The 27,757-nt window shown below is 35.5% G+C and overlaps 1 protein-coding gene across 1 annotated transcript in view; it reads right to left on the bottom strand.

Annotated features, from left to right (window-relative positions):
- Nucleotides 1–298: 298 nt before the first annotated feature.
- The window catches only part of LOC132109356 (uncharacterized), a 271,659-nt gene continuing 244,200 nt past the window's right edge, over nt 299–27,757 (bottom strand). The window contains exons 22-29 of the mRNA XM_059515376.1: nt 25,855–26,190; nt 25,217–25,459; nt 8,089–8,427; nt 7,468–7,698; nt 5,684–5,863; nt 5,356–5,460; nt 4,144–4,215; nt 299–1,177 (exon numbers count right to left, since the gene is read on the bottom strand). Of these exons, the coding sequence (XP_059371359.1) occupies nt 1,002–1,177; nt 4,144–4,215; nt 5,356–5,460; nt 5,684–5,863; nt 7,468–7,698; nt 8,089–8,427; nt 25,217–25,459; nt 25,855–26,190 (1,682 nt within the window). The 3' untranslated portion in view covers nt 299–1,001. The remainder of the gene's footprint in view (nt 1,178–4,143; nt 4,216–5,355; nt 5,461–5,683; nt 5,864–7,467; nt 7,699–8,088; nt 8,428–25,216; nt 25,460–25,854; nt 26,191–27,757) is intronic.

Genomic DNA, 27,757 nt, shown 5'->3' with positions numbered 1-27,757 from the left:
GTTATAGATTATTACTCTTGGTATTGTAATAATAATTATTAATGCTGAATAATAAAAACTGGGGAAATGGCTCGGTCCATGTCGGTCTATGACGCTAGTCTAGACTAGTTATGCAAAAACTTCCATTATATCACTGAAGCCACAATATTAATCTTTTATGTACATAATTTCTGCAAAGTGTTGTTTATGATGAGGAAATTCACCAGCGGAAAGAATTCAATAAGTGGGCACACAAATGAAACAACAACTCAGCGCTGACTAATCTGATTGGCCGGTGCATTCCTAAATTCAGCGCCAGCTGTAATCGATTGTTTAATTGTGTTGTCGCAATTTTTGCCACTTTATCTTGAAATATATTTTTGTTTCATTTTGGTGGCTTTTTGCCAGAATCCCCCCTTATTTTCTGACCCTGATTTAAAGGTTAAAAACACGTGACTGCTTCACCACACTCCAGACAGACGAATGCAGATATTTGAACTGTTTTAACCCCTCGTTTTAACTCTCTCATATCACCATTAAACTCTCCTCAATAACTACTATATCCTCTAGAACTCAATCTAGCAAGCTCAGGTTCTCTGTGACTTTTGAACTAAAAATGTTTTAATGTTGCAAAATCACCAAACTGCTGTTTTCGTGATTAGTGAGCAACTTGATCACCTCCTCAAGATTCATGATTACAAGTTGACTCCCATTTAAGCTTTACTTGCCATCATAAAGTCGCAGCTGCAAATCGAGAAGTGCTAAAAACAGAAGAGCTCAGTGGATTGAGAAAAATAACATGCATTTGGTTTCCTCTTTTTTTCATTCTCTTGCTTACTCAACATATCTCACTCTACAGTCAATATCAGCACATAGTAGGCTATGTGTCACACAAAATAATTTACAGTTGCAAAGAGATATGTGCTTTGTATAACCCTTAAAACAACCAAAGTCATACATAAGTGTAAAAAGCACTTGGTTTCCAGGGAAAGTGCGATCTTACACAAGCTGTTGTTGTGAGACTAGCGTCTTTGTACCTGCGCGTAAACACACTGCTCCTGAGGCTGCTGTGGAGCGGCTGAGTTGTTCGGAGTGAACGTTACTTCACCATACTGGACCTCCTCCTCTTCCTCATTTTTCTTCCTCTTTGACTGCGGTCGCACCGCGGCGTATTCCTCTTCACCAGCCGGGAGCGATTCTGCGGTGAGAAAAGAGAAACGATGACAAGGCATTACCGGACATCTCCACACATACTGAATAGCTGTTACCGTTAGTCTACTGGAGAAATAGCAGCTTTACCACAAACTGCTGACTGACAAATGAAGCTTTTCAACAGTTCACTGAGAAACATCTCAAAAACTCAATTTTACGACTCTCCTGTTCATTCTCTTTCAATAAAATTGATGAATCTTTGAGTCGTTTCATTCATTCGAACAGAGTTAAAATGTTATATGTTTACACAATCTTTGATAATATTCTAAATTAGAAAATCATTATATTGGAGCAAAACATAAAAACTAATATAAGTTCACTTTCCGAGTCTTTCGTGCTTTAGTAACATGACAGACGCAATGAACGAATCATTCATCACCTGACCCAACACTATTAAACTACTAACTACTCTACAGATTAATTAGCTTAGTTACTAAATTGACTAAGATTCATCTTCTAAACCACTAAACCTTTGTTTCCAATGCTGCAGTTTCCACAGAAGACATTATAAGAAGTCTTAGTTTACAGCCGAAGACAAAACTTTATCTACTGTTTATAATCTTTTAAAACAACAGACTGATAGTTTTGAACATTCCTCTTCTTATAATTCATTTTAATTACACATTTAACATTGAAATTAAGATTAAATAGCAAAATGTAACAATTAAAGGTAGGGTAGGTGATTTAGGGGAAGTTAGCATAGCAAGCTTGCTTTGAACGCATAAGATCCCACCCTCCGTACAAATCACTCTCCGAAGCCACGCCTCCTCCAGAAACATCAACAACACTGGCAGAGCAGAGGATAACCAGCGACATGATGAGAAACGAATGCAACTCTGTCAGATTAGATCACTTACATCACTAGGTAACACATTTGCATAATCCCTGCCCACAAACACTTCAGCTATTAGTGTGTTTACATCATGTTGAGAAGACGCTGTTTCAAGGATACCACAGAGACACAATTCAGACCTTTTGTTGTGTGCATGTCATTTTATCAAGTACTGCTTCTCTGCTTGGCTTTCATCTTCGTTGGCTTCTAATCTTCTTTATTTGGGCTAACAAGCGTCTCCAAACCACATCCTGTAATCGCGTATTCACACCAAACGCAAATCTAATTATTTGTGTGAGTAGATTACATACAAAGTCAATGCAGAGAAGCAAATAGATGCGAGTTTGCAAATGATGCGTGAACGTGTTTCCCTCGAATGTGAGATATTCGCCTCAATTGCATCTTTGCACAAGTTCAAAGATGTCAACTTGAGCAGAAAATTTCGCCTGATGCATTCTGGTGCAAGCCAATAAGCAAAGAGCTTATTGGTACATCTGGTTGGATCAGAAAATGGAGGAGCATATTGTAGCTGTTTGCGAACACCCTGAGATTGTATAATACAACTTCACTGAGTTTCCACCTGTATGGTGCTGTGAATGTAGACTTCCAGTGATTTTGGGACTTCAACAACAGCTACAAAGCAGTGATCATATTTATCTTCACCATGGTTATACTCACGGGATGTTTTTCCTCTCACTCGCATAAATAAAAACATAGACCAAGAAACATGAAAAACATCCCACGAGTTATCTAGAGCGAGGGACACGATGGGCTTATTCGCCTCACATTTGGTGTTAACAAACCATAAGTACGACTGTTACAATACTTGTACATTTTCAATTGAGTACTCAAAATACCAAGTTTTTGTGCTAATATGTCAAAGTCAAAGTCAATGTCACCTTTATTTATATAGCGCTTTAAACAAAATACTTTGCGTCAAAGCAACTGAACAACATTCATTAGGAAAACAGTGTCAATAATGCAAAAATGATAGTTAAAGGCAGTTCATCATTGGATTCAGTGATGTCATCTCTGTTCAGTTAAATAGTGTCTGTGCATTTATTTGCAATCAAGTCAACGATATCGCTGTAGATGAAGCAATATGTGATGTTTACCTAGTGCAGCTTTAGGTTTCCAGCACAATATTACTCTCATACTTAAGTAGTTCTGATAATGGCACTTGGCTAACATACCCACCATCATTGTTATAAGTGTTCGCAGTTTAGCAGCTAAACTTTAGCTGTGGGCATGATTGATGATTCGCTTGCATAAGTGTTTTTGAATTGTATGTCATTATTATAAGAAATGGATGTAAAAGTGCTTTGCCAGTGGTAGCGCTGACTAACTGGCTCAAGGACTCCTCTCTGTGCCAATCACAACAGGCTTGGCCAGCTAACCAATCAGAGCAGAGTAGGCTTATGGAAGGGAGGGGTTTGCATTTAATGCTTTTAAACCTGTTGTAGGGGACAATATTAGGAGACTTAAAATACCTTATGATCTGCTCTAAAATATAATAATAATACAATTTAACATCAAAATCAAAATATAATTTTTTTTGAATTAATGTAATGAATACAAATCAAACTCTCTTTCAGAATGGGTAATTAGATGCAGTTTTACCCAAGCATTGATTAGTTGAGCTTGACTAGTCAACCCTGCAAGTCTTTCCGTCACTCTGCAGAAAGAGTCTAATGATGACAGTTTCTCTGAGTCACTTCTCTATTTGTGTAAAAGTGGAAAAACACAGTAACGAACTGACTGAAGGGTTCAGGGCAAAAGAACAAACTGCAAAAAGACAAAAAGATTTGGCCACTTACCAGACACGGTCTTAGTGTTTCAAACATTATCTTAATTTATAAAACAGCTTTCAAACTTTTTTAAACTAAGTGATTTTAAAAGATGGAAATCTAGTTTTTACATAATTTTTCTTTTAGTCATGAAAGAGCAACATCATGCTAATTTGCAACGTTAAATTACCTAGTAGGTTTTTGTTTCCAATTAGTAATAGTGACTGAATGACCTTCAGATTTAGGCAGTAACGTGACCAATTCAATGACTGAGACTGTGTTGTTTTACAGAGTAGCCTAAAGAAGATATCTGAGCTTCATTGAGTTTCTTACCTCTTGTCGTCTTTTCATCCTTTTTCTTATGAGAGATATCAGTGTATATGAGCTCTGTATCTCCAGCAGCGGCTGATGGGAAAACACTGGCATTAGAAATGGATCAACTATAATTTCATATTTCAATCATTTAAGTATTGGCTTCAAAACTAGCTTTATAACCGATCATGCAGGTCAAAAGTTTTTCACATATCAGACTGTTTGCATGTAATGCATTGAGATACAGGCAAGGAGAGAATACAGAGAGTGAGGTAAGTTATTCATTAATCTTAGATTTTTTCGGATCTCTTACTTAAAAATGTGTAAATTTCAAAGTGCCTTCCCGGAAATTCACAAAAGCTTCATTAAAAATTTAATAATGTAATTTTTCATGATTGAGACCAAATGACTTTAACCTTCCTATTCCTGTGATCATACTTAAGTAGGCTACTGCTAGCCAAAACATAAATAGCAAAAAATCATTATTAAATCTAATAATCTGGTTAAAACTAAAGATTTTTCTTTCTATACATTCATGATGCTTGAGGAATATTGTTTAAAGCCTTTCTGCCAATTTGAACCAATCTGAACCACAGAAAGTTTGTCAAATCTCCACCAAAACTGTCTCCGATCATCTTCATAACATCGGTATTGTTTCTACTTTTAATGTAATTGTCTTCGAAACTGTCGGTGAGGGAGTGCAATGACCAAACACATCAACTCAATACACACAATCAAGTCCAGAAGTTTTTGTGAGTTTAGAGTCTGAGTTTTTGTGCTTTTGCCTCTATACACCACTACGATGGATTTGAAATAAAACAATCGAGATAAGCTTCATTTTAAGAGGTTCCACAAAAATATGACAATTAACATTTAGGGTTTACAGCCATTTTAACCTTCATTTTCAGGGGCTCAATAATATTTGGACAGTTGACTAAGAAACGTTTAATTGACCAGGTGCTGTCCATTCCCTTGTCACTTCAAGACAAATTAAGCAGATAAAAGAGTTGATATGAGATATCAAATTGGCATTTGGAAGTTGTTTGAATGCTGCTACCAATATAAACTCCAAGGAGATCTTGATGAATCCATAAAAGCTACAAATCTTCTTAGCATTTTAAGGCATATTAATCCATGTGTTTGACTCTGTAGTGGCAGCTTGGATTGAATATTACTACATTTTAACCTTCATCATTTAGTATATGAACCACAAATTAAAATTTTTTGACTGACCTGTTATCGACTTTTGCTGTTTTTTCTTGTAAACGTAACATACAATGATGAACAGCCCAATCAGGATCACAGCAGCGCAGCCCAAAGCAATCAGAAAGAGCAAAACTATCGAAGAAAAACACAAGGTCATTTAAATCAAACTCCAAAACTGCTTCGAAAAGCTCATTCACACCAACTGCAACACAAAAAAAACAACTGTAGCAACTACCTGCAATTTAACAGCACATTGAATTAGTACAAAATCATATTAGTTTGAGTCTTTATCACTGCCATTGTTATTTTTGGATTAATTTGTAATTGATTGCATTTATTGTAGCTCAACACTCACACTTCCATCTCTCTTTAGGGCTTGGAGTGACATCTGTGGTGATATTCACACCAGCTGATGAGAAACTTGTACCATTTTCTGATGTCTGTGAGCTGTTGGTCACTTCAGAGGTCATACTAAAGGTCAAACTAGAGGTCACACTAGAGGTCGCACTAGAGGTCACAGCTGCAGTAGTTGGATCTGAAATAAAACATCAGCACAAAATCAGCTGCTTTCTCTCTTAATATAAATTACTGCATTATTCATTTTGAAGAATTAACTGTCCAGTTGAGAAAATTTATTTGTCTGAATTTCATGAAACCAGTAAAGAAAACATGCAGGTCACATATCAGTTCAAAATCAAAAGCAAAACTGCAGGAAAATTGTATTGAAAATTGAAATTGAATTAGAAATTAATTGAAAATTGCAGTGAAACTTGACAATATGCTGTCCTGGGGTGCGTTTCCCAAAACCATCGTTGCTTACCTGTTAGCAACTTAGTTGGTTGGCAATGGGAAATTGCATTGCAACCAACAAAGTTGCTAACTTAGTTAGCAACTATGGTTTTGGGAAACGCACCCCTGGTCTGAACATAGAGATTATATAATAAGCACTATAGTGGTGGAAATATTCTGCATTTATTCTGTACATAGTTTTATAAAGATGTATTGCAGTCATTAGTTTCATTGCATCTTGAGTACTGCCCAATGTTATGGTCAAATGTATCTGTGAAACACCTAAAAACACTTCCAGACAGTGCTTCACCATCCACTTCGAGCTAATGTTATTGACGTGCATAGAAAGTTATCATGGCTGTTACAAAAGTTAAATAACATTAACCACTGTTGGCCTATTTTCACAAGATAATCAAGTACTGTATCACATACTCTTTTTTTCTATGATTATAAAACATGTCAGTTGAGTAAGGCTCAAATCTTGTCCAAAAACAATGTCCAGAAATTTGTTTCATGAAAGATATCTGTTTGGAATATGGTTCAGTTAATATACAAAAGAGTAATTGCACATACTGTATGTTTCAAAGAATTTGTGAAGATATGGTTATAGATATGTAGACGTATGTTTTATGTGCTGTTACTGCTAAGATGTATAGTTTTGTGATGCCAATAGTGTAATTGTATTTTTTTTAATAAAGAAACACCTGTCTGTCTTCAAACTATACAGATTAAATGATCATATTACATATTACAAGCAAAAATATATCAATAACAATCAAATAAAAATAATTTCTGTAAACAACTGAAATTACCAAAAAAAAGAAAGAAAAGAAAAAGCTAAACTGTAAACCATTACAGTAAAGAACATTTAGGGAGTGGACATGTTTTTAAATATCATGAAAGTAATTTCATTAAATTAATGTTTGTAATAGTTCTAATTTTATTCTGATTGTTCTTATTTTGGCGTGAAATGTTTATTAGTTTTTTATTATTATTATTTATTTAGTACCTTGCCAGCTAAAGATGAAAAACTGTGAAAAATATAAAAGGTGAATAAATAAATAAACTATATATTTCAACAAATAAAATAAAAAAACGTTTTTAAAGTTTACTTTTAATTTTAAAAAATCTAAATGCGGCCTAAATCTGTTCTCACTTCATTCAAAATCCTTTATAAAGAGTCCTAGAGGAGTTAAAAACATCACGATTCATTGAAACATGCTTCAGAGTTTCTGTTAATTTAGGGGTTAAACATGACTTTGACGTGTTCCTGACAGGTTTTGTAAGATTCTGCTTCACTCTTGTTGCTTTTGTTAAGCAAATACATTGACATTCATGTATTAATCTCACCAGGACAGGGTTTGATTCTAATGGTCTTCTGTGCGTGACTGACGTGGTTCTTCACGCTGCAGCTGATGTTTCCTTCAGTTCCTTCATCCAGATCAATGCTGCTGTTTCCATCCATCTGTGGATCTCCATTCAGAGTCCAGCTGTAGAGGAGCTGATCCCCCTCAGAGGAGCAGAACACTGAAGTCTGATTGGAGGAGCAGTTGAATGACACTTCCACTGAGCCAATAGGAGCTGGAGGGAGGGACACATCACATGACTCTTTCTTGATATTATGTAAATGAGTCAGTCAAGACATTTCTAAACTAAATATATATATGATATGATAGTGTAAGTCAGTCATGTGACAACAATGAAGCAAATAACTGTCTGAAATGCTTTCACATGTCATTTTTTAAAAGCAGTATGCAGTACACAGTTAGTTATACGCTGGTATTTCATTCTTAAAATAGTCTCAGACTCAGTGCAAAGAAAGAGAAGATGCTGTTGACTGAATTCTTCATAAATATTTAATAATGAGCTGCAATAAAAACCTTCCCAGAGATTCAACTGATTCATCTGCATGAGAGAGAGATCTTTGGAGAACATGAGATTGTAATGAGTCTGATGAGAGAGTTTCTGTACCTTCAACAATCACTTGAAGATCTTGAGATATTTCTGAGCCGTCTGAGTGAGAGAGTTTTAATCTGTAATTCCCTGAATCTGTTCTGATCACACGGTTTATTATCAGAGTCCCATTAATGACTGTCACTTCAGGTCTGTTATTATAAAGATCACACTGACTCATCCTCATACTGTCATTCTTTACTCTACAAACAAGATCATCCGCTGTGTTGTAGTTTATTCTCTTTTTTATCTGCAGATCATATTTACTAGCGTCCTGCACCATCATCAGATTGAGTTTGTGTCCCAGAGCTGTGTAACAGGGATCAGACTGATCAAAACTGCAGTTTAACTCCAGACCTGAAGGACAAAACACAAAAATGTTTCAAAAATTTTAGGACATCATGAATTAAAATCAGACACAAATTACACAAACATTCACAGAATTAAAGTTAATCTGCAGAAACCCATCAGACAGACTCTTGATCTGATCTCAGTTCATCTCAATAATGCTCATTGTCAGAGCCATTTCATCTCTACTTTAAACTTTTACATGCAGGTGTCCAGTGAGGGTCATTCTTGTGTAATCAGTTACATCATACAGACAGAAACTTCCCTCAGATAACAGGAGAGAAGGTGCACACAGTTACACTGGGATATATATTGACTGTTTGTTTGGATCCTTGACTACTTGGAAATGAGACCAGTCATGGTAACATAATCTACAACTGTGAGCATTTTAACCTTCAGTTAATAATTTATAGAGGTGTCAAGTAATGAAGTACAAATACTTAGTTACCTTACTTAAGTAGAAATACTGCTATTTCATTTCGGCTTGTTTTCATTAAAAAATAAAAAAATAAAAAAAACCTATCCAGTTAAATCCAGTTAAATCGCGCCATCCGGATGGAGTTTCCGGATGGAAAGCTTATAGTCCGGAAAATACAGTAAGTATGGAACAGGAGAGGAGAAAGAGTTACTTGCTAGGGATGATGTTAGGAAGTGATATTCAGGTAGCTACATTTTTAATGATTACAGTAGTTAAAACTGCTAAACTTCAACATTTTAGCTGTAAAATATAAAATATTTTGTGCTTTTACTTTTAAAAATGTTGGTAACGTTACAGTTAATGCTTACAATCTTTTAAGATTTTGAATACAGAAGTTAGATTTGTAATGGTGTATTTTCATTTAGATGTGGTATTATTATTTGTGCAGTAAGATTAATTACTGCATAAATTAAGATTATTAAGTAATAAATTAATTTTAAGACGGCATGGAATAGATTGTATAATATGCTGTTATAACAGCATATTATATAATCAATTCCATGCTATCTTTGAATAAAACCTGTTTTTTTTTAATCCATTTCATAATTTGTTTATTCAGGTTGAGCTTAGACCAAGATCAGAGAAAGACACTCACTCCAGCTCAACTTTAAATTACTTTTAAGCGCCCCAAGTCAGATTTTTTTTTTGTCAAACCACCCTCAGAAGAAGACAAAATACCTGACAGTACAGAGAGTGTTTAAGTTGAGTGTTTAAATCAACAGTACACAAAGATGGCGCAGACAGACTGTTGTCGAGTTTCCGCGCGCCGATTGCTTTGGGCCGGGTTTTATTCCCAGTCCGTCCCTGGACACACGGTATGTGTTTATCGATAGATTGTTAGAATATCTGTATCTGTGCAGTTCTAAAGTTTTCGCTCATCACATCACAGCTGTTTCCTCCAGCGACAATCAAGCCCTTAACACATATGAAGGCATACTTTAATTACACTTATTTAAATATACTTAATTTAATCATACGTATTTTATATATACACTACCGTGCAAAAGTCTTAGGCACATTAGCATTTTTACTTAAAAGAATGGTGTTCGGCCAGTTATTTATATATTTTGCTGTAGTGTAGTGTGTGAAACATTCATTTTGCCGTTGTCAGACTGCTTGTGCATTCAAAATCGCACTAGACTATTATTCAAATTAATGGCAAACTGATATTTCCTTCTGACACACTACAGCAAAAGATATAAATAACTGGCTTAAAACCCTTTTTTGGGGTGAAAATACTAATGTGCCTAAGACTTTTGCACAGTACTGTACTTCACAAACGACATTGTTGCTACTTTATAAAGAATGAGCATACAGTAATTCACAGAACTGATTAAAGACAGTGACAGACAGCACTCATCTTAACTAAATATCAGACTGATTTACAGAGATACAGTAGAAACATTGTGTGTGGTTTTGTATTAAATAATGACCCAGATTGTGAAATACATTTATTAGCCTTAGATTAAGGGAAGCACAACTTGGGAAATGAGAGCATCCAAGGTGAAAGCTATGCATTTATTTAAAATATTTGTAATGTTCTTTAATGTTATCCATAATTATTTTGTGGTTCTTCTTTATTAAGTATCGGTTCAGGTACCGTTTAGGCACCAGTACCGTTTTAAAAGTATCGAAAAGGCACTGGACCCTACTTAAAAGTTATTACTTCTCACTGGCTCATTTACCAAATGGGTGCTTTCTCTTCGTCCTCCACAAATTAAGCTACTGTAGGTAGTTCAGTAGCGAGACGTTTTAATAAATTATCATTTGCGATTGACGACGCGATTGACAATGTTGTGATGAGTAGGCTATACCAACTTTGTAACACGTTACCCCCCCGAACACTGGACATAGCAGACGTATGTACCGAATACAGGAAGCTATCAATCAAGAAGGTATCAGGATTATGAGTTATTTTTCATTTTAATTTTTTGATTAATCACTTAGATTAATAATTCATTTTGACATCAATAATCTTTATTGTATATAGAGAACCATACAAGGGTAATTGTTACTAAGCCTGCCCTGGGTACACCAATGTTCTTGTCTATTGCCTTCGCAGATTCCTGCAGCTAAGCTTGGATGTACATTTACATTCCATTAAAGGTTATTGATGACATGCCTCTGAAGTTTGACTTTTTGCACTATTACAATACTTATAGGCAACTAGTCATCATATCTCTAGTTCTTTAATGTATTTGCATTGTACTAAAGTACGTTCATTTTCAATGGGCATATATGAGGCTGAAACAGGTAGCCTAGTGCATCCCAAATTTTTCAACATGAACATTTTAATTGAACATTATAGTCATTATGGCCTATGACCTTTTTTGAGGAGGTGGGGTAGTGCACAATAGGACCCTGTGGTGCGGCCTAATCTTTTTTTCTTAATGGCATTTTTTTTCCTTACATTACTTTTACTTTTATACTTTAAGTAGTTTTGAAACCAGTACTTTTACACTTTTACTTGAGTAAAAAGCTTGAGTTTATACTTCAAATTCTACAAAAGTCTTTTTAAACCCTAGTCTCTATACTTCTCCTTGAGTAATGAATGTGAATACTTTTGACACCAGTGATAATTTAAGTCATGGACTCGGCTGCTTACACTCATCTTCACAATAAACACAGATTTGTATCATCTGTGTGTCTCCTGACTTGAAGAGACATTTACATGCAGGAAATCACACGCATACATGTGATACATAGGAAGGTCTTATGGGTTTGGAACGACATGAGGGTGAACAATTAATGAAAGAATTTTATTTTTTGTTTGAACTATCCCTTTAATAATGTTATAATTAACAGGAAACTGAACATAATCTTGTCACATCACAGATTTAACTCAAATTAGAGTGTGATACAAAATATATGTTATAATCAAACAGTTACTTTAATTAAAGATGTCAGTTGAACACTGGAATGTGAACTCGTCTTTGTGCTCTCATTCATCTTAATTTTCATTTTATTCAAATGAAACTCATGCTTTCTCAGTCTGCATAGTTTTATTTTCTAAATCGCTTTATGCATGTCAACGTGACATTTTTATAGTGAAGAATTAGTCTTACTCCTGCACTTTTTTCTGAATCCTATTACACTGTGACAGTTCTCTCTTTATTATCAGTGTTTTAAGTGTTTAAACACTCACTTCCTCTCACATTTTATAATACTCCACTAGTACGAATGGTTTAAGAAGCTCAGAAAACACTGTGACTAGATCTCTGCAGACTCTTAATGGAATATTAACTCAAATGTTTTTATATCAGATATAGATCTGATTGATCAGCTTCATAAGAGTCTGATGTGAAAGTGACTCACATGCAGCAGTTTGCAGCAGCATCAGTCCAAAGATGAGCATCATTTCTCTAAAGTCCAGTTTCAGAAGAACTCAATCCCAGCAGAAGAGTGTGACGCTGCTTCAGATCGTCTGTGTTCTGGCTCTCATCAAGACAAGCGTCTTCACGGCGAGACTCACACTCGACTGACACACGAGGAAACCTCTGACCGCTTCACTGAGGAAAGAGGAAGTTTCTTCTTCTGGGGGAAGACAGATGCTGTTAGTTTGCACTATAATACATCTGAAACAAGAGAAACTAGAGAAAGAAAGAACTAGTATCAGGAACATAAAAAAGTGCAACTCAATCTTGTTTTGGACGTAAGAAGTGGACAGCATTTGTTTCTGAGTGAAGTAAAATGGCTATTTATACAAATGACGTCACAGATTCTGTTTCAGATCAAATAAAACAGTATCTTTCCTGTATTAATGAAATGCTCTGGACAGTTTGATTGAGAGTAAAGCAGAATCAGCTCTACATGCAGCTGTGTGTATTGAGTGTGTGCTGCTGTTTGACTCAGTTCTAGTCAGTTGACATGTGAATGAAGAGAGGATTGTGATCTTCTGTTGACTGGAGCAGAGACTCATGGGACTCGTTGAGTTTGTAGCTGCTCAGAGCTGCTGATGTAGAGAGCGCCACCTGCAGGAGAAAACTACAACTACAGCTGCACTCTTTCAGAGCCATCTGATCTCATCTCATTCAGAACAACAGGACTGAAATGAGCTTAATCTGATTTATCTGAACTTAACTTATCATTGAAGCTACATTAAGGATGTGTTTTACAAACCTGATTCCAAAAAAGTTGTATAAAAGAACAAATTGTGAGTAAAAAAGAAATTTAATAATTTACAAATCTCATAAACTTATATTTTATTTACAATAGAATATAGATAAGACATCAAATGTTGAAAGTGAGACATTTTGAAATGTCATGTCAAGTATTGGCTAATTTTGGATTTCATGAGAGCTACACATTCCAAAGAATTTGGGGCAGGCAGCAAAAAGAGGCCGGAAAAGTTAAATGCACATATAAGGAACAGCTGGAGGACCAATTTGCAACTTATTAGGTCAATTGACAACATGATTGGGTATAAAAAGAGCCTCTCAGAGCGGCAGTGTCTCTCAGAAGTCAAGATGGGCAGAGGATCACCAGTTCCCCCAATGATGCAGTGAAAAATAGTGGAGCAATATCAGAAAGGAGTTTCTCAGAGAAAAATGTAAAAGAGTTTGACATTATCATCATTTACAGTGCATAATATCATCCAAAGATTCAGAGAATCTGGAACAATCTCTGTGTGTAAGGGTCAAGGCCGGAAAACCATACTGGATGCCAGTGATCTTCGGCCCTTAGACGGCACTGCATCACATACAGGAATGATACTGTAATGAAATCACAACATGGGCTCAGGAATATTTCCAGAAAACATTGTCAGTGAACACAATCCACCGTGCCATTCGCCGTTGCCGTCAGACAAGTCAAAATTTGAAGCTCTTTTTGGAAAACTGGGACGCCATGTCATCCGGACTAACGAGGACAAGGACAACCCAAGTTGTTATCAACACTCAGTTCAGAAGTCTGCATCTTTGATGGTATGGGGTTGCATGAGTGCGTGTGGCATGGGCAGCTTACACATCTGGAAAGGCACCATCAATGCTGAAAGGTATAGCCAAGTTCTAGAACATATACTCCCATCCAGACGTCGTCTCTTTCAGGAAAGACCTTGCATTTTCCAACATGACAATGCCAGACCACATACTGCATCAATTACAACATCATGGCTGCGTAGAAGAAGGATCCAGATACTGAAATGGCCAGCCTGCAGTCCAGATCTTTCACTCATAGAAAACATTTGGAGCATCATAAAGAGGAAGATGAGACAAAGAAGACCTAAGTCAGTTGAGCAACTAGAAGCCTGTATTAGACAAGAATGGGACAACATTCCTATTCCTAAACTTGAGCAGCTTGTCTCCTCAGTCCCCAGATGTTTGCAGACTGTTATAAAAAGAAGAGGGAATGCCACACAGTGGTAAACATGGCCTTGTCCCAACTTTTTTAAGATGTGTTGATGATAACTCATAATCATGCCATTTTTCCCTTAATATTATACATTTTCTCAGTTTAAACATTTGATATGTCATCTATGTTGAATTCTGAATAAAATATTCAAATTTGAAACGTCCACGTCATTGCATTCTGTTTTCATTCACAATTTGCAATCGAGTTTGTAGTTAAATTCTATACTCTATGAACTAGAGTAGTGAATCTTTGGGTAGAAATCGAATTGATTCGATTTATGATCCATAGGTTTTCGATTCGATTCAAGAATGATTTTTGCAAATTGAGAACGATTCAATTATATTAAATTCAATTAAAAATTTAATTTGATTAAATTCAATTAAAAAACCTGCATTCTTTAAGTGCATTAACAGGATTATATAAATGATCTTTAAAAATATTATGTAAAGGCTAACATTTATCACACCAGGGGCATCATTTCAGAAGTGACAGAAATGTCAAATACAATAATTGTATGTCGCCCTATGTATGTATGTTTTATTATCATTTTATTTATTTATTTTTAACAAGGAATTCTTATTTCTTACTTTAAATTTGCTGTAAGAAAACAAATATATTGCTGGACAATAATCAATCATTTGTAATCTACTTTTCTTTCCTAATGGCAATATTAGGGTTGTTTTATAAACTACAAACAATTATTTCAATTTTCTGCACAGAATTAGGTAGGAAATTTACTTTATAGTTTCTGTAATGTAATAAATGATATGTCAGTTATCACTGCATCATTCTTGCATTTTATTTGTTTACTGTCTTTATGTTTCAGCTGTTCATTCTGCTTTTTATTCAGATTAGCTGCAGGGATAAATGTCTTTGTCTATATGGCTTCTATGAGTGCGAGATCACTTCTGTTACAGTGCGAAACTTCTCATCAAATGAAATACTATAGTATTTAACTTTTCCTCTCCATCAGTGAATGATGATTGTGAAAGAAAACAGCCCGATGTCTGTTTGCTGTAGCAACTCTTTCATGCTTCTGATTATCAGACAAACCTCACGCTCTTACTTACTTCGAGGTTGTTGTTAATGCTGTGGTTATTTGAACAGTTTCCTTCCTACATTCGGTTCAACAACATTGTTAAAAGAACATTTATCATTCAGTCGAACTGTGTGTATGCTTTAGACTCATTACATTTTTGCTCCATCCATGCAATAAATGCTCAGGTAATGTCGTCGGTATGACCGAGAGCCAGTGAAAAATACAGAAAATTAAAACTACACTCAAAAAAAGGATTCCTGGCAAAACTATTTATTAAGCATTTGCATCTATTTGATTTTATTTAAGTAATCGGTTTTATTTTTTAATTATTTAAGATTTAATCTAATGGGTGGTGTTAGCGCAGTGGATAAGTGTAACGATTGGGCAAGAAGTTTGAGGAAGCAAGAGTGACTTTTAGAACATTTAATGAAACTAGATAAAAAAGTTTGTCAAGACAAACTTTAAGTTGGCTTGAGAAAGCCTGACCAGAAAGTTTGAAAAGTTTAGAAAGTTTGAAATGTTTGAAAATGTGAAAAGTTTAAAAAGTTTAAAAAGATTTAAAAGTTTAAGAAGTTTAAAAAAAGACAGTGGTTAACATATTGCTAGCATTACAAGCAAGTGATTACCATCATTAGTATGATTAGCAAAGTTGCTAGTAGCAAGTGACTAACATGTACTTAGCATGATTAGCAAGGTATCTAGCATGTCGCTAGCATAGTTAGCAAGTGACTAGCCATGTTGCTAGCATGATTAGCAAGTTACTAACATTTCTCTAGCATGTTTCTAACATGATTAGCATGTGACTAACATGTTGCTAGCATGATTAGCATGTTTCTAGCACGATTAGCATGTTGTTAGCATGTCGTTAACATAATTAGCAAGTGACTAGCCATGTCGCTAGCATGATTAGCAAGTTACTAGCATGTCGCTAGCATGTTGTTAGCATGATTAGCATGTTTCTACCATGACTAGCATGCGACTAGCATGTTGCTAGCATGTTTCTAGCATGATTAGCATGCGACTAGCATGTTGCTAACATGTTTCTAGCATGATTAGCATGTTGCTAGCATGTTTCTAACATGATTAGCATGTCGCTAGCATGTTTCTAGCATGACTAGCATGCGACTAGCATGTTTCTAACATGATTTTTGCATGATTAGCATGTTGCTATCAAGTTTCTAGCTTGATTAGCATGCGACTAGCATGTTTCTAGGATGATTAGCATGTTGCTAGAATGTTTCTAGCATTACTAACATGTTGCTAGCATGTTTCTAGCATGATTAGCATGTTGCTAGCATGCGACTAGCATTTTCTAGCATGATTAGCATGTTGCTAGCATGTTGTTAACATGTTTCTAGTATGATTAGCATGCGACTAGCATGGTGCTAGCATGTTTCTAGCATGATTAGCATGTTGTTATCATGTTTCTAGCATGACTAGCATGTGACTAGCATGTTGCTAGCATTATTTAAGCATGATTAGCATGTTGCTAGCATGTTTGTAGCATGATTACCATGCGACTAGCATGTTGCTAGCATGATTAGCATGTTGCTAACATGATTTAAGCATGATTAGCATGTTGTTAGCATGTTTCTAGCATGATTAGCATGCGACTAGCATGTTGCTAGCATTTTTCTAACATGATTAGCATGTTCCTAGCATGTCGCTAGCATGTTTCTAGCATGATTAGCATGTTGTTACCATGTTGTTATCATGTTTCTAGCATGACTAGCATGTTGTTATCATGTTTCTAGCATGACTAGCATGCGACTAGCATGTTGCTAGCATGATTAGCATGTTGTTAGCATGTTTCTAGCATGATTAGCATGCGACCAGCATGTTGCTAGCATGATTTTAGCATGATTATCATGTTGCTAACTTGTTTCTAGCATAACTAGCATGCGACTAGCAAGTTGCTAGCATGATTAGCATGTTTCATAGCATGATTTTAACATGATTAGCATGTTGTTAGCATGTTTCTAGCATGACTAGCATGCGACTAGCATGTTGCTAGCATGATTTTAGTATGATTAGCATGTTGTTAGCATGTTTCTAGCATGACTAGTATGCGACTAGCATGTTGCTAGCATGATTTTAGCATGATTAGCATGTTATTAGGATAGATAGATAGATAGATAGATAGATAGATAGATAGATAGATAGAGACAGTTAGTAGATAGATAGATAGATAGATAGATAGATAGATAGATAGATAGATAGATAGATAGATAGATAGATAGATAGATAGATAGAAACAGTTAGAAGATAGATAGATAGATAGATAGATAGATAGATAGATAGATAGATAGATAGATAGATAGATAGATAGATAGATAGATATATATCGTCAGATTATAGATAGATAGATAGATAGATAGATAGATAGATAGATAGATAGATAGATAGATAGATAGAAACAGTTTGAAGATAGATACATAGATAGATAGATAGATAGATAGATAGATAGATAGATAAGGTTTGAAGATAGATAGATAGATAGATAGATAGATAGATAGATAGATAGATAGATAGATAGATAGATAGATAGGTTTATTAGTACATTGAATAGTAGTTTAATTGAGTCTTTGGCTTGTACACTAATGGGCCACCGTAGCCTTGGCTCAATTTGAGCAGTCTGCAATGTAAATCTATGGGATTTTTATGATTTTTAATATTAATTTTTAAGAAAACCGTAACTCAAACCAGTCTGAAAAGATATAGCACACCAAGTCAGAACAGTATGAAGGTCTGACCAGAGTTTGGAGTATGTAGCTTGAACGGCCTAGGAGGAGTTAGTGTCCAAAAATTTGCGGTCAGAAAAATAATAATAATAATAATAAGAAAAAGAAGAAGAAGAAGAAGAAGAAGAAGAAGAAGAAGAAGAAGAAGAAGAAGAAGAAGAAGAAGAAGTTTAAATAGGATTTCAGTAAGTTGGCTTTCTCAAGCCAACTTAATAACACAAACCAGGGGTGTCACTAGGCCCTTTTTAGGGGGGCCTAAATTATTGATTAATACATTTTTGATCGCTTTAGTCCCCTTTAAAAAAACTCATTTGAAATGGCGGCAAGCTGAGTCAAGTTTCGGCTCCTCCCCTTATCTGAGTCTGCTTGGATTTAGCGCATTTTTCAATCTGCAGGGGCGCCGAGCAGAGCGAACATCAGAGAGCACAAGGTGTGTGTCGTGTGTGCGTGCATTTATTGATAGATTGCTAATACTATGATATTACATCTGCATCGGTGCAGTTCTTTGTCATAAATGCATTGCAGTTTACATAATGTAATGTTACTGGAGCATTGGGAGCACACGGGACGGCTCGGTTTCTCATCCAATACCAATACGTTTCGCTGCGGCCTTCAGCCCTTGTGTGATAGTTGACTTTTATTCTTACAAAAATGAAGTGATTAACACCCATGAAAACATACTTTAGATTCAGAAAACGATCATGATTTATTTTCATTTACTTTTTAAAATTACAGACATACTATTATGTATTTTGACATTACATTATGCAGCCATGCACAGAAGTGATTAAAGACACACATCATTGTCTGAAAGCACTAGATGGCCCAGAGAGAGAATGTGGAGTTATTTTGTTTTGTATTATTAAATATAGTTTTGTATTAAGTAATACTGAATCAGGAGGAGTGTCATGATACATAAATTAGAGTAAGCGTAGAGTAAAGGGATTTTTGATTTTCTTGATTTATACTATTTATACTAGATTTGTACTTGATTTATAGAAGTGGCAAATTGATAATTCATGTTGTTATTTTTAATAAATAGAAATAAATATAGAACAGATTAATCATATTGCCAATAGACAATTACATTAATACATGGTTTGTCTATATTCTTAATGAATATTAGCTGGTTAGTTAAAATACTTAAAATGACATCAATTTTCATGGGGTGACTATGAATATCCAACCGTATTGTTTATTATAAAGGCTAAAAAGTTAAAAAACTTTTTTATATTTATATTTCATTGTAGGAGTAGGTCTGCAAATGAGCAACAGTCAGGTGAGAATAGAACGTAGACAGCCTCTCACACACACAATACCACTGTGTTCCCAAGATTCATTTCAGTCATTGAACCCTGACATTGTTTTAATTGTCTGCCAATTTCCCTGTACATTTTAAAAGAAAAAGCAGTGGTATCGTGAAAGGAAAAATCTGAGAGTTGTAAAAAATTCCTATCTGAGGTTTGTATGTGAGCATAGAAATGCGAACATTAAATGTTGTGTTTGTACTGGAAACATGTGTGCGTGTGTTTGTACAGTGAATGAATCAGGAACTCTTCATTGTAAAAAAAAAAAAAAATCGACATTCCCTATTTTCTAGTGGTCACATCCAATAATTATTTTTTTATTACAGTGTTGTATATGGCTCAGTCAGTACTCCTACTCCCATATATGAAATACAGGGAATACAATGGAATAGTGGATTGCAGTAAGGTTAGTAGCATACCACCCTACCCTAATAGTCAAATAATATTTTTTTAATCATACCCTTATTGGGGGCTGAGCCCCCCTAAAATCACGGGTGATCCGAGGTGCGATGGTAGCAGGAGAGTGTGACACAGGAACTGCGGGGGAAGATATGGAGTGAGAATCATGCCAAAACCTCACACACACACAAAACGTGTTTTACTCACACCCAACGATTCACAAACAAACTCAGTGTGGTTTGCAAATACAAAACATCACTCACAAACTAATGCATTTTGTTTTGCAAATAAAAAATGTAGCTATCAAACAAATACAGTACGTTTTATATATACAAAGAAACGTATTTCTTCAATGACAAAAATATTCTCCAAGTACAAACTAAAATCTTTCAAGTACAAAAAAAAAAAATCCTTCAATTAAAAAAAAAAATCCTTCAATTAAAAAAAAAAATCCTTCAAGTACAAAACAAAATTCTACAAGTCAGAAAAACTGTCACGTGACTTTTGGCACTAATTTTTCGCCTTGCTGATCCACACGCAAATGCCTTCAGATCCACACACATGCCAGTAAACTGTCATGTAATTCGCACTCCACTGTTAGCGACTTGCTTGGCGCCGCCACCGACATGGAAACAGAAGAGAAGAAGAAACGCTGCATGAGGGACGTTTTGGACATGATAAGCGGCCAACAGGTGAGTTTGCAGTCATTGCTGGTGAAAAATCAGCCTGAAGGGGTTGTTATTTGCTATAACAACCGCCTCGCTTTACATGATCCCGCTTATTACACTGCACAAAATATTGATTTAAAAATGAGTTTATTGATTATAAAAACGATTCTATTGCTTCCACTAAAAAAATAGTCCGTTCCGCGTCCATAGCAACGGTCTGTTTTTCATGGCAAGGGTGTGTTTGGACCTCCAAATCAACCCTGGTCTTCTCCTGCTAGTGTCTCATAGAATATAGAGGCTTCATTCCATGTCAAATCAGTCAGAATCCAGGAAAGTGGTTGCAGCAACATCTCAGATGAAGAGTTTTTCTATATTATATTTGGGTCCCAAAACCAAGGCCTGTAAAAATATTCATATTTTTGTCAGTCCTTGAGATTGTCATTTTTATAGCATCAAAAACACTATCAGAGAACCATGTTTGGGCATTAATATCTTAAAGTGTGTTTCAGTGTGTATCGCAAGTGATTCACTTGTACATGCAAGTGTTTCAGTGTGTATCGCAAGTGTTTCAGTGTCTATCGCAAGTGTTTCAGTATGTATCACAAGTGATTCACTTGTACGACAAGTGTTTCAGTGTGTATCACAAGTTTTCAATGGGTTTCACCTCAAACGGCCTCCCATAAGCTGTCATTTATTCCGTCATCACCCGGGGGCTGATAGCGCGCGCGCACAGATGAGACCCTAAACAGCACACGTTGATATCTGTGTTTAAACTAAACTAATTTAAGCTTTGTCAGTTTAAACATTTAAGAGGCAGAGGACGCGAGCTCTCGTGCGCAGTGAGAAGACCCGCGCCTCAGAACGCTTGCAAATATAAGCTCTCTCTGAAGTATTGTATTTAAATGGACAAATTCAGACAAAAATTATGTCAAAATGCCCGTCTTGGTAAGTATCCTATAGCAGACATAGCCAGCTGAACGTAGGCCACTGTATCAGTGCATTCTCTTAAAGTGACAGTCTTTATATTAATCGAACAGCAACAACAAAGAAATCACTCACTGCTCTTGATTAAAAAGCTTTTGTAACAGATTGTTCAGTTTCTCCTAATGTTGGCTCGAAAGGCTACAATGAAAAAAACTGGATTAAATTTAGGTACAATCATATGATGAAATGCTGTATGTAAATTGTGCACGTTCATGAATATGTGAATTATTTCCTGTGCTGTGTTTTTGTTTTAATATGTTTTTGTTTGTAATAATTAAAATGTTTAATAAATAGAATTTAAAAAAAAAAAAATGTAAAAAAAAATAAAAAAAGCTTTTGTAACTTTAATAAAGAACATTCTTTAATTTGTAGTCAAATATGCGATGCTGTTTTACATTTGATTACTTTATTAAATTTCTGCACCATAAGGTTGGCAAATTTGCATCACAAAGTTTATTAGTTTTTTTAGGTTAAAAATATGTAATCTAAATGGATGGAAATTTTATATGCAATTGAAATACATAAATCTTAAGAATTGGGCATAAATATTTTTTTGAGTGTACTTCACTTTAGCATTACTGGCCACGAGTCCTAAGGAGAGATCACACATCAGCTGCTCAAAATATGTGTCAGGGAGACGAACTGAGCGCGAACACAATCCTGTGACAGTCACAGACGGTAAACAGTGGAGCGTGTGAAGGAGAGATGAGAGGCACAAACACTGTTCAAGATCTCCATTCATTCGTGCTTTTAGTAATTTAATGTGCATATATTTTGAAAGCATTTAATCGCTATTCAAATCGTGATTCATTAGATTCTTAGCATTTAATATTGATTATCGACGATTCACGATTCAAAAATCATGCATCGTCATGTAATGCATGCATCGATAAAAACGAATGAATCGTTACACCCCTACTATGCACTTAAAGTTTGCGATCAAACACAAAACACACTTTCTTCATTCTGAGCGACATCTGCATGAGGAAACAAGAGTTACAGCTGAACTTATTTGCTAAAAATCTTTTGATTTCTGTCTGGATTTATTGTTTTTATACATGTTTTTTATGCTTAATAAATTAATTGATGTGTACTTTCTGTTGGATAAAATGTTATTTGACTGTGTTAAAATATAAAAAATTAATGAGCAACATTTGACTGTAAATACTGTTTCACTAATTTACATTTAGCAGACACTTTTATCTAAAATGACTTACAGTGCATTCGGTCTATACATTTTATGAGCATGTGTGTTCTCTGGGAATCAAACCCATGAACATTTGCTCTGCTAATGCAATGCTCTACTACTGAGCCACAGGAAATTTCACATTTAATTTCAAAATGTTTTATATTGACATTTCACTCAAAAAAGAAAGGCTTGTTTAGCAATGTTCTATGATGCATATATCTTGTCAAAAACAATGCATGAATGTGGTTATATACGTTAAAAGTCAGCAGAAAATTCAAGAAAAACCACAGACAGCAAATCCACAAACACTACAAAACAGATCAAGAGCTTCAAACAGATAAAACATCTAAACAGACCTGTAAATGAAAGAAATTAGCCATACTGACAGAATAAAGTAAAAGAGCAAGAGCAGAAATATGAAAATAAACACACAGTATGACATCAAAATCTGATAGATTGGATGAAATAAAAAGTATCCTAGTTTAAAGACAAATTCAAAAAAAAAAAAAAAAAAAATAGCACCACAAATGTCCAGAACATAATCTTCTAAACTAAAACTGTAGTATTTTTTTTTTTCCATTTTTCATATTTTCTGGTTTTAATTCATCTCTAGAGTTTGTATGATAAGATCTGCTGTTGGCAGCTGAAAGCTGGATTGATGTGAGAATCTGTGAGATTATGAAGTTATTTCTCAAAGATGTGATGATCTGCTGCTGCTCTCATGAATCTTCTGCTGTGTGTTCATGTCCTTCTCTAAATCTTCTCATCCTCACTTTCTGATCTTCCTGTTTCTTTCCTAAACACATCATCATCATCATCATCATCATCACACTCTTAATATCTGCTTGTCAAATCCATAATGATGATGATAAATATCTCTCACCTGATGTGTGTCTCATGTAGATGTGAAAAGCTCCTAACAGACCGAACAGAAACATCAGTTCGAGACTCTGGACCACAACAAACACCACAGACACTGAACACACTGAACAACAAGAATTAGACACAATACAAAACCTATCTTCATGTTTCCAGGAGTGTGTTTGTTAAACTCTTACCACATTCTGATGTCTGCGTGCTGCTGGTCACTGCAGAGGTCACACTAGAGGTCACACTAGAGGTCACACTAGAGGTCACTCTAGAGGTCACACTAGAGATCACACTAGAGGTCACTCTAGAGGTCACATCTGCAGTAGTTGATTCTGAAATAAAACATCAGCACATCGTAGAATGTACAAATATGTTGTATTCACCCCTTCAATGTCAAACTGGAATAGGAGGAGAGCATTTGGCATCTATCTGAAAATAACTGTTTTCAGCAGATAAATCTTTATTTATCTTTATCAAATTAATTATGCATAAAAGTCGAAGAACATCCAATGCAAACCCCTTAAAAGTTGCATCTAATCTCTTAAATATAAAAACAAAATAAATCCATTTGTCTTAAAATGGTGGAACCTAGTGCAGAACAAAATCAGCCATTAAGTTGACCCAACAGGGTACTGTGTATCAATACGTTAATTAAAAATAAATAAATAAAAATCAATAGAATTAAGAAAATATTACATCTATATAATAAAAAGGGTGCACCTGAAAGAAAATTATGCATTTAACAGTTTGGTTACCAACTTTCTGCAAAATGTCTTCTTTTGTGCTCAACAGAAGAAAGAATCTCATAGGTTTACAACTTGAAGATGACACAACGATGAGACAATTTCTATTTTTGGGTGAACTTTCCCTTATGTAAGCAGTTTTCGTATAAGTATCCTACAATGAGGACTGCAGTGAAGGTACAAGTAGATGTATAATATTTCCATACTTAATTTGTGATGTAAATATGTAAAATATCACATATTTAATGAATAGGCACATATTGATTAGGTCACATAGAATGAAGAAAATATTACATCTATACAAAAAAAAAGGTCTAGCTGAAAGAATTTTTTTTAGGCCCATAGTATTCAATGGCAGACTGTAGTAGGTGATTTCATATAATAATGTAAATATAAATTCATTACTTGTCTGAATTTCAGCATTATAATGGAATCATAAGCTACTAGTCTTAAAATGTATTCGGGTCCTTGACCAATTAGAATGAAACGCATCTAAACTGGATAAAGGGGCCTCAATATTTTGCCCTTTACGAGACGTAATGTCATAAAAGGGTGGAAAAGATAATCTACATCAATTAATCCCATGTGTTAGCTCTTTATCTTTCCATTCTTCCTTTTGTGTGACTGCCTGAAGTTAGTAAACTGCTGCTGTAAATCTCCTCTCATGGCAAAGGCAGACACAGAAGAGGGGAACGATTGCTCTCTCATCTCCTCCTTTTGACAGATGTATTCCCTATTAAATTAAGGTCTACTGTACAGTAGAGATTTCAGTTGTGTTTTAGGTGGGATATTATGAAATCAACCATTTCCCCATGATATGTACTTACAAGTTATTTGCCCACCAGGAACAATAGTTGCTGCTTGGACATTTGACTAAGTTTACAAAAATCTATTGATTTTCTGGAATATTTGTTTTGTTTGGATGATTCTAGCGACCTTCATGATAAACTGCGGCAACTATAGTTTCTGGTGGGCTTAACTGCAACTCTCTGGTTTCTATATGTATCTGGACATTCATGTATTAATCTCACCAGGACAGGGTTTGAGTCTAATGGTCTTCTGTGCGTAACTGACGTGGTTCTTCACGCTGCAGCTGATGTTTCCTTCAGTTCCTTCATCCAGATCAATGCTGCTGTTTCCATCCATTGGTCCTTCTTCTAGTATTTCTCCATTCAGAGTCCAGCTGTAGATGATCTGATCTCCCTCAGAGGAGCAGAACACTGAAGTCTGATTGGAGGAGCAGATGATTGACACTTCCACTGAGCCAATAGGAGCTGGAGGGAGGGACACATCACAGTCACATGACTATTTCTTGATATTATGTAAATGAGTCAGTCAAGACATATTCAAACTAAATTTATATCTGATATGATAGTGTAAGTCAGTCATGTGACAACAATGAAGCAAATAACTGTCTGAAATGCTTTCACATGTCATTTTTAAAAGCAGTATTCAGTACACAGTTAGCAACACGCTGGTATTTCATTCTTAAAATAGTCTCAGACTCAGTGCAAAGAAAGAGAAGATGCTGTTGACTGAATTCTTCATAAATATTTAATAATGAGCTGCAATAAAAACCTTCCCAGAGATTCAACTGATTCATCTGCATGAGAGAGAGATCTTTGGAGAACATGAGATTGTAATGAGTCTGATGAGAGAGTTTCTGTACCTTCAACAATCACTTGAAGATCTTGAGATGTTTCTGAGCCGTCTGAGTGAGAGAGTTTTAATCTGTAATTCCCTGAATCTGTTCTGATCACACGGTTTATTATCAGAGTCCCATTAATGACTGTCACTTCAGGTCTGTTATTATAAAGATCACACTGACTCATCCTCATCCTGCCATTCTTTACTCTACAAACTGCATCATCCGCTGTGTTGTTTATTCTCTTTATTAACATCAGATCATATTTACTAGCGTCCTGCACCATCATCAGATTGAGTTTGTGTCCCAGAGCTGTGTAACAGTGATCAGACTGATCAAAACTGCAGTTTAACTCCAGACCTGAAGAACAAAACACACAAAAATGTTTCAACATTTTAGGACATCATGAATTAAAATCAGACCCAAATTACACAAACATTCACAGAATTAAAGTTAATCTGAAGAAACACATCAAACAGACTCTTGATCTGGTCTCAGGAGAGAAGGTACACACAGATACACTGGGATATATATGCGAGTACGACCCCTTTTCAGGTGAAGGATGGAAATGTGCATTTATTGACGGTCTTATGGGTTTGGAACGACATTAGGGTGAACAATTAATGACAGAATTTAATTTTTTGGGTGAACTATCCCTTTAATAACGTTATAATTAACAGGACACTGAACATAATCTTGTCACATCACAGATTTAACTCAAATTAGAGTGTGATACTAAATATCTGTTATAATCAAACAGTTACTTTAATTAAAAATGTCAGTTGAACACTGGAATGTGAACTCGTCTTTGTGCTCTCATTCATCTTAATTTTATTCAAATGAAACTCATGCTTTCTCAGTCTGCATAGTTTTATTTTCTAAATCACTTTATGCATGTCAACGTGACATTTTTATAGTGAAGAATTAGTCTTAGTCCTGCACTTTTTACTGAATCCTATTACACTGTGACAGTTCTCTCTTTATTAACAGTGTTTTAAGTGTTTAAACACTCACTTCCTCTCACATTTTTTAATACTCCACTTATACGAATGGTTTAAGAAGCTCAGAAAACACTGTGACTAGATCTCTGCAGACTCTTAATGTAATATTAACTCAAATGTTTTTATATCAGAGATAGATCTGATTGATCAGCTTCATAAGAGTCTGATGTGAAAGTGACTCACATGCAGCAGTTTGCAGCAGCATCAGTCCAAAGATGAGCATCATTTCTCTAAAGTCCAGTTTCAGAAGAACTCAATCCCAGCAGAAGAGTGTGACGCTGCTTCAGATCGTCTGTGTTCTGGCTCTCATCAAGACAAGCGTCTTCACGGCGAGACTCACACTCGACTGACACACGAGGAAACCTCTGACCGCTTCACTGAGGAAAGAGGAAGTTTCTTCTTCTGGGGGAAGACAGATGCTGTTAGTTTGCACTATAATACATCTGAAACAAGAGAAACTAAGAGAAAGAAAGAACTAGTATCAGGAACATAAAAAAGTGCAACTCAATCTTGTTTTGGAAGTAACAAGTGGACAGCATTTGTTTCTGAGTGAAGTAAAATGGCTATTTATACAAATGACGTCACAGATTCTGTTTCAGATCAAATAAAACAGTATCTTTCCTGTATTAATGAAATGCTCTGGACAGTTTGATTGAGAGTAAAGCAGAATCAGCTCTACATGCAGCTGTGTGTATTGAGTGTGTGCTGCTGTTTGACTCAGTTCTAGTCAGTTGACATGTGAATGAAGAGAGGATTGTGATCTTCTGTTGACTGGAGCAGAGACTCATGGGACTCGTTGAGTTTGTAGCTGCTCAGAGCTGCTGATGTAGAGAGCGCCACCTGCAGGAGAAAACTACAACTACAGCTGCACTCTTTCACAGACATCTGATCTCATCTCATTCAGAACAACAGGACTGAAATGAGCT

The sequence above is a fragment of the Carassius carassius genome, chromosome 29 (assembly GCF_963082965.1).
Source record: "Carassius carassius chromosome 29, fCarCar2.1, whole genome shotgun sequence".
NCBI classification, from domain to species: Eukaryota; Metazoa; Chordata; class Actinopteri; order Cypriniformes; family Cyprinidae; genus Carassius; species Carassius carassius.
The sequence above is the reverse complement of the archived record's forward strand: the minus strand, read 5'-3'. Positions and strand labels throughout refer to the sequence as shown.